Source organism: Mus musculus, chromosome 5 (genome assembly GCF_000001635.26).
Source record: "Mus musculus strain C57BL/6J chromosome 5, GRCm38.p6 C57BL/6J".
NCBI lineage: Eukaryota > Metazoa > Chordata > Mammalia > Rodentia > Muridae > Mus > Mus musculus.
The window spans coordinates 139,540,673-139,548,172 of record NC_000071.6 but is presented as its reverse complement, the minus strand read 5'-3'; the positions used below and the strand labels follow the sequence as shown (position 1 = coordinate 139,548,172).

At 57.6% G+C, this 7,500-nt stretch overlaps 1 protein-coding gene and 1 long non-coding RNA gene across 4 annotated transcripts in view; both read right to left on the bottom strand.

Annotated features, from left to right (window-relative positions):
* Uncx (UNC homeobox) overlaps nucleotides 1-4,308 on the bottom strand; it is a 4,315-nt gene extending 7 nt beyond the window's left edge. Inside the window, exons 1-4 of one of the 3 annotated variants that reach the window (XM_030254367.1) lie at nucleotides 3,894-4,308; nucleotides 3,543-3,718; nucleotides 1,789-2,146; nucleotides 1-1,529 (exon numbers count right to left, since the gene is read on the bottom strand). The exon at nucleotides 1-1,529 is cut by the window's left edge and continues 7 nt beyond it. In XM_030254367.1, coding sequence (XP_030110227.1) covers nucleotides 399-1,421 — 1,023 coding nt within the window. In that variant the 5' untranslated portion in view covers nucleotides 1,422-1,529; nucleotides 1,789-2,146; nucleotides 3,543-3,718; nucleotides 3,894-4,308 and the 3' untranslated portion in view covers nucleotides 1-398. The remainder of the gene's footprint in view (nucleotides 1,530-1,788; nucleotides 2,147-3,542; nucleotides 3,719-3,893) is intronic. The other 2 variants (XM_030254366.1, NM_013702.3) reach the window with 2 other exon arrangements.
* Nucleotides 4,309-6,833: 2,525 nt separating this feature from the next.
* The window catches only part of 4930500L23Rik (RIKEN cDNA 4930500L23 gene), a 17,589-nt gene continuing 16,922 nt past the window's right edge, over nucleotides 6,834-7,500 (bottom strand). Inside the window, exon 4 of the long non-coding RNA NR_040701.1 lies at nucleotides 6,834-7,031. This is a non-coding gene — a long non-coding RNA (RIKEN cDNA 4930500L23 gene). The remainder of the gene's footprint in view (nucleotides 7,032-7,500) is intronic.

Genomic DNA, 7,500 nt, shown 5'->3' with positions numbered 1-7,500 from the left:
TTGATCAGCTTTATTTATAAAAAATGGTACATATATAAATATTCTTAGACATTTTTGCATTTTACAAGGCTGAGGATTCTCGTTGTGGGTTTTGTGTGTGTGTGTGTGTGTGTGTGTGTGTGTGTGTGTGTGTGTGTGTGTGTGTGTGTGTTAGGGGATATGGGGTTTTTTGATCCCTCCGGAGGAGGGGACCTCACCCCAGGACCAGCAGCTGCCGCCTTGGTCCCCATCGACACAGCGTTTTCGTTTGCCTTTAAAAATAATAATAAAAGGAAGAAAACAAAAAGCAAGAGGGAAAAGCAATGTCTCTAAGAGCCGATCACCTGATTCGTTGGGAGTCTGGGGCTGAGTGAGTGGGCTCGACTGGCTAAGCGCATCTTCCAGCCGCGGTCCCCAGCTCAGTCCATGTCCACCTCCTCGCCCTCGGGAGGGCTGGGTCCCGTAGCAGCGCCCGGCTCAGCGGCGCCGCAAGTGGCTGGCTCCCCGGGTGGGCTGGGGGCTCTAGGGCCCGGGCCAGGCGACGTTTCGAGAGGTGGGGGCGGCGAGGCCGCGGGGCAGACGGTCCCCACGTCCGCGCAGTCCCCGGCACCGCTCTCGGCAGCCGCCGCTGTTAGGTCCCGGAAAGAAGCGGGAGCGGGTGGCCCGGGAGAGGCAACAACCTCAGGGCTGCGACGGGCGAAGGCCGGGTCCGCAGCGCCACCAGGTCCGGGGAAGGTCCCGAAACTGGCCTGCGCGGGTGGTGCGGGGGGCGCGGGGGGCGCGGGCGGCGCGTCCTTGGGCACCAATTCAGGGCCCGCTCCGCCCTTGAGCGCTGCCTGTGGCACTAGGAAACCCAGGGGCTGCGTGATGGGGTAGAGCAAGAAGTGGCCCTTGCCAATCAGGGTCCGAGGTGCACACGGCAGCCCCGGCGTGAAGTCCAGCCCCGCAGTGGCCGCAGCGTTGGCTGGGGTGGCTTTGCGGCGCGGTGGCGAGTCGGACAGCAGGCTCTCCACGCTGAACGGGCTAGCCTTAGGCAGGCCCGCAGTCGCCGCCGCTCCAGGCCCGCAAGGGACCGTGTCCTTGTCCGCCGGGCGACCTAGCCGTGGCTGCGAGCCGGCGCCGCTTCTTTGGCTCGGGTAGAAGGCGGGATCGCAGGTGCCAGGCGCGGGTGGCTCGCCAGGAGGTACCGGAGCGGAACCCGCGATGCCAGAGCCGTGCGCTCCAGGACCCTTGGCCGCGGCGGTCGGCGGTGGCGGCTCGGGTGGCTCTGGAGACAGGCCTCCGCCACCGCTGTCGCTGTCGGAGCTGGGCGCGCTGTGCAGGGACAGGCCACCGGGCGAGTGCAGGTGGCGGCTCTGACTCTTGAGCAGTTTCTTCTCGTGTTTGCGTTTCTTCTTCTCCATCTTCTCCAGTTCCTTGCGAGCGATCTCCTCTGGGTCCATGGGCTCCCCGCTGCACGTGGTCGGGTGCGAGTTGTGGGCCGGCCGGCCAGGGCCCTTTTTGGTGTTCTCCTTCTTTCTCCATTTGGCCCGGCGATTTTGGAACCAGACCTAGAACAGCCGGACAAAGGGGGGATGGGGGAAGGCACAATCAGGCTGGCTAGCCTTCCGCGGGGGCCGCGGGCCTCCCAAGCGCGCCCCAGACAGGTCTGAACAACCTCGGCTCCAGCGGGAGCAGCCGGATCCAGGGCTAGCTCTCCACCAGCCCTTGGATGCTGATACTCGGGTTGCAGCTTCTGGCCAGCATCTCATCCGCCCGGAAGGAGCATAGATGGGCCTCTTGGCCAGTTTCCCCGCTCTCAATTCTCACCTCCGGCCCCAGGGAGCTGCCCCTTCCTCAGGCAAGCCCCGTGTCGCCTGTGACCCAGCGCTGTCCAGAGTTCCTGGTTGGGGGTAGGGGGCAGAAGCAGGCCCCAGTTTGCCCTCGCCGTGGTCTCTCAGTTCTAAGGGGCCTGGCCTGGTGATCAGGAAAGGCTGTGCTGAACCGGCAGCCCCTGTGTTGGGGGGGGGGGGGCCAAGAGATGCTCAAGGCCCACATTGCAGGGTCTCCCTTGAAGGGAAATCTGGTTACTTCTTCCTCAAGAAGGGCCTGTGAAGCCGAACTTGGATGGACCTTCATTAGCCCAGCTCTCCCAGCACAGCTACGCACATCATTCGTTATGCAGGACCTAGGACCAGGGACCACAAAGCTTTTCCAAAGCAGTCCAGCCTAGCCTGACCTGGGGGGATGGGGGGTGCCACAAGGTGGGCAAGCAGGCCCAAAGCTGACCACCAGCCCCCCCCCCCCCCTTGAGAGCAGGGATGTTCTGTAGTCCTTCCTGCTCTCAGCAGGTCTTGTCTGGGACAGCCAAGAAGAATTTAAAGATCACAGCAGCTCCCAAGACCACCACCGCTCCCTGGGCCAAGGACCTGGGCAAGGCTACCATGCCTTGCAGAATGTAGCAATGTAAAGGCTTTGTTGTGGCCCGTATAAAGTTAGCAGGATTGCACAGCAGACCTGCTCCAAGGGAGCCTGGTTTGTGCAAAAGTCTCTGAGACTAAGCCAACACCCTGGGAAGCTTTCTCTTTTCTTTTTCAAAACTTTTTTTTTTTTTGGAGGGGTGCAATTTCCAGATTACTTCCTCATCAGAAATTTCTATCATATTAGAGGGGATATAAAAAAGATTCGGACTTCACTTAAGCCACAGAACAATTTGGAGAGAGGGATTTTTAAACAGATGAGAGCAGGCCAAAGCCCAGGACCCAAATATTTCAGGCAAAGCTATGGCGCTAAACTGGTATTTTGCCAGCGTCTGCCTCCACCCCAGGCACCCACTAATAACACAGACCCCAAGGTTTCTGTATTCTAGGAAAGCATCTATTATGCAGACATTAATTCTGGAATTTTATTACGCCAAATTAACGCTGCTTTTTTTTTTTTTTTAATGAATACTGCTTCCTGACTCCTCATGAAATCGAATAACGAAGAGGTTGGGGAGGGAGGAATTTAATGGAGAAGAATCTTAAATTCAGATGCCCTTTTTTTTAAGCCCCCTCTTTTCCAATGTGTTAACCGCGAAAGTTTCCACCTACTCTCCCACAAATGCACCCCCCCAGCGGCTGTTTGTAAGACGATGGATAAATGCATGTTTCTATCTTAATATTTCACAAGCCAGAAATAAAGCAACAGATCTGTCAGCTTCGAGGATGGGAGAAAGCCTCTGTCAAGAGCGCCCAGGCCAGGGCCCACTTTGTCCCCTCCTGGAGGGCTTTTCGAGCCTCGGCAGCCTTTCCAGACTGTGCGCCGCGGCCGCAGCCAACCTACACCCGGCTTCCCCGAATCGAACGCAGTCACTGCAGTGGCTACTGGGGCGCCACCAGGATCTCTCCCCAATCACCTCGGCACTCTCAAGTTACTCACCTCCAGATGGGAGAAGGGGTTCAACCCTCATAATCCCCACCATGGCCAGCAGCGCGGAGCCTGAAACCACCTCCCCGCCACTTAGAACAAAGGTGGCCCTGCCTCACCGCGCTCTGCACGCCTAGTGCGGGATCTCGGACTCCTTGGGCGACACCAATCTTTACCTGAACTCGGGACTCGACCAGGTCCAGGCGCAGCGCCAGCGCCTCGCGCATAAACACGTCCGGGTAGTGGCTCTCATTGAACGCCTTCTCCAGCTCCTCCAGCTGCCAGCCGGTAAAGTTGGTGCGGGTGCGTCTCCGTTTGCAGCCGGGGCTCTCCTTGTCTGGATCCCCCGAGTCTGCGGGCATGCACAGGACGCTGCAAGGCTCAGCCACCTGGCAGATGCTTGTCCCGCTTGCACCCACCTCGGGTGCGGGGTGCACGGAGGAGTGGGTCGCTATTCTCCGACGGCCTGGTGCACCCCACCCCGAGGCCCCCCGTTGTGTTTCCCCGTGTCCCCGCCTCCAGCCTACCTGCAAGCTTGAAGGGCTGGCTTTCGCCGGCCACCCCGCAGGCAGCCGGCAGCAGCGGCGTGGGGTTGACCACCGAGGCGGCGGCTGCAGCGCACGAGCCGCTGAGCAGGCCGTCGATGGAGAAGGGCACCGAGGCCGCGGCAGCGGCGGCGGCGGCCGACTGCAGCTGGTGACCGGCCAGCTCGTACACGTGGTGGTGGCCCAGCGGGTAGGGGAAGCCCACCACGCCGCCCAGCGAGCCCCCGAACTGGGCATGCGGGTGCTCCAGGAGGCGACCGTCCATCATCTCGCGCGCGGGGCTGGCGGGGCGCGGGGGCGCGGACGGCGGCGGGGACAGGGGCCCGGAGCCCTACACATGCTTCGGCCCGCGCTCCGCCGCTTTACTTTATCAACATCAAGCTCTCGATAATTAGCCGCGGCCCGGGGAATTTGGGACCAATAAGAAGCGCTAATCGGCTCTGACGTCAGAGGCGTGCTGGGTGCAAGGAAACGTTTTCCATATCGATTGCTAATTATACCTGACACGCACCTCCATAAACAGTATCAGGAGCTGTCACAACAAGACGGGGTGGGGAGGGAGGGGCACCGCCGCGCTCGGCCGGCCGGGGGCCCCCGGCGAGCCCCCCACTCCTGCTCCCCGCCGCTCCCGCCCCTCGCCTCCTTCTAATAGATTTCCCTTTAAAACATTCGCCGGCGTGTTGTGGGGATTTTTCACCAGAAATGCTGTACTCTCTGAACCTTTAAAGTGATGTTGCTCCAATTACAGAGAGACATTGAGCGGCAAATAGACTGATCCAATAATGGGAGATTCATCATCCGCTCTTTCCGAAACTGTCACATTGAATTTAAAACTACAAGGGCTTCTCTACCAGCGGCCTCTCCCGGGCTGCGGGCTGCCGCGAGCGGCGGAGGGAGGAGGAGGGGGAGGAAGAGAGGAGGAGAGGAAGGGGAGAGAAGTGTCCCGACGAACTGGAAGACCAAGGGGAAGAAAGAGGAGGAAGAACAAGCCCAGGAGGGAGGGGGAGAAAGGAAAGGTTTGGGGGAGGAGGAGTGCAGAAAGAGAAAGGGAGGAAGGAGAGGAAGTGGATGGAGAGGAGGAAAGGATGGAGGGGAGGGGAGAAGAAGAAAGGGAGGAGAATGGAGGAGGAAGGAGAAGAAGTAATGGGGGAGAAAGGAAGGAGAGAGGAGTGGAACCAGAAGCGATGGAAGGACAGAGAGAAGCGAGAAGAGGAGAAGAGAAAGCGGGGAGGATAAAGAGAAGGGAGAATGAAAACGGAGAGTGGAGAGAAGGGGAGGAAGGAGGGGAACAAGGCAGAAAAAGAGAAGAAAGGGAGGGAAGTGGGACTAGATGGACGGAGAGACCAGAATGAAAGGGGGAGGGGAGAAAGGGAGAGGAGAGGAGGGGAAGGGGGGGAGAGAAGAACCTCCAAACAGTGATCCAGCCAAATGCGGCCCCCACCTATAAGGAGTCTAACCCGACGCCCTCCTCCTTGATTGGCAGTTACCCCATCAATATAGACAGGGTGGTGGCAGCTGGGGCACCCTAACCCCACTTAACTCCCACACATATGGGTCCTGGATGCCAGCCCAGAGGAGGAGGGAGCATGGAAGGAGGAAGGACAATGGTAACTTCAGGATAGTGACCAATGGCCCACGCATCCCTTCAAATAAATAAATAAATAAATAAATAAATAAATAAATCTCCCTCTGAGTCAGCTCTGAAGAATGGGTTGGAGGCACTAACCCATCTATTATAATTAAATTATGTTCGCAGTGAGATGCCATTCCCTTCTCCACTGTAAAATATTGATAGTCTCAAAAACTAAATCATTAGGGGACATATCCTTAAATAAGCCGCAAGCACGGACTGTGAGCAGAGGTGGACGCAGCCAGGATGGATGGGGATGGAGGATGGGGATGGGGGATGAGGGATAGGGATGGGGGATGGGGGAGGGGGATGGGGGATGGGGATGGGGGATGGGGATGTATCCTTTGTAAAAGCAAGTTTGTCACTGGAGAGATGGCTTTTTGCTGACTCTAAATTTGTAGGCAAAGTACTCTGACCGCCTGCCCCAGAAGGAAGCCTGATCATCACAACCCCAGGGCACAGTGACAAGTTTGCTTTGGCAAAAGTAAGGCCTAAGCAGGAAGAAATGGGACAGGCCAGAATGGTGTGTGCCATGTCTCTCTCTCTCTCTCTCTCTCTCTCTCTCTCTCTCTCTCTCTCTCTCTCTCTCTCTGTGTGTGTGTGTGTGTGTGTGTGTGTGTGTGCCCTGACCCACTGAGCTGGCAGAGAGGGAACCAGACTGCCCTTGGGGTGGTTCCCCCAACACTCATGTCCGGGCCTGGACCCCAGCCGGACTACAATCGGGCCTCGCTTCTAATCTACAGTGACTGGACTACCAAATTGGACTTAATTACTCCCTCCCTCTGTCTCTGAAGGAGCGGGGAATGTACAGAGTTGGAGACAGGCCTGGAGGTGGGGGGACCCCTCTCCCCGTGACACTAGAAGGGCGCTGCAAGGGTTAATCCCGAGGTCAAGGGCCAAGAGCACTACTTTTCGCTATAATTTAATTTCTTTCGCTATAAATACTACACGTAAACGCTGCCCATCCGGCTCGATTTTGCCCGTGGCCACTGCCGCCTGCTTTTCTGTCGCACTCGCGATCTGGAATGCGCCCGGCGCGTGCTTCGGAATACAGAGCTGTGATCAATCCAGCCCGAGGGGAGGGCAGCAGAGGGGGCGGGCGCCGGCCCCGCTCCTCGCCCATCTCTCTTTATTATAATGAATTAATTCGACTTTATTTATCCCATTTTCTGGAGCTGACAGAATGTTAATTTGAGTTGAAATTTCGCTCGCCTCTCACTCTCTGACCCCTGGCCTTCAGATTGGCGTGTTGTAATAACCTGAATCTTTCAACAGAGGCCCTGATAATTGTTACCTTATTAGCATGCAAATTGTTTAATTAATATTATTATGAAGGAGCGAACAATCCGTCCGTCACTTGACCCCTTGAGTGAGTCCGCGCGCTGCAGCCGGCTCCACGCATCTCAATGCGACCATTTCAATCGCCCAGTGGCTTTTTTCTTTCTCTCTCTCTCCTCTCTCTCTCTCTTTTTTCTCTTGTGCCCGGGACCCTAAAAGAAAAAAGAAAAAACTCAAGCGTTGGAGTGGGGGACTTTAATGACAGTGGGGGTGGCCGAGACGACCCCGCCCGTCTCGAGAGCTCTTCAGAGGCCCTCGGGCTGGCAGTGGCGCGGCGGGGAGTCACTTGGCTCCAACTGGAGCGCGCACGTGCCCCCGGCCCCCCCCCCATCCGATCTTGAACATCAAAATTTCATAATTGCTTCCTTGTCAATTGCGGCTTTCTGGAGCGGTCGCTTTAAAGGGCTCCCCCCCCCCGCCCCGCCGCCCCGCCCCCTCCATTGCAGGGGCCCGGTTCCTCCAAACAGCTCAATGGGAAGCAGCCCTTGACACGCGGTCCTGGGAGACGCCGCGTTTAAATCCCTTTTTCTACAGCCGAGTGACATTGTCAGATGCTAGCTTTAATTAACTTGATAATAAGACGTACACGACTCGCATTCAGGACGCCTGCTCGCCTCTCCT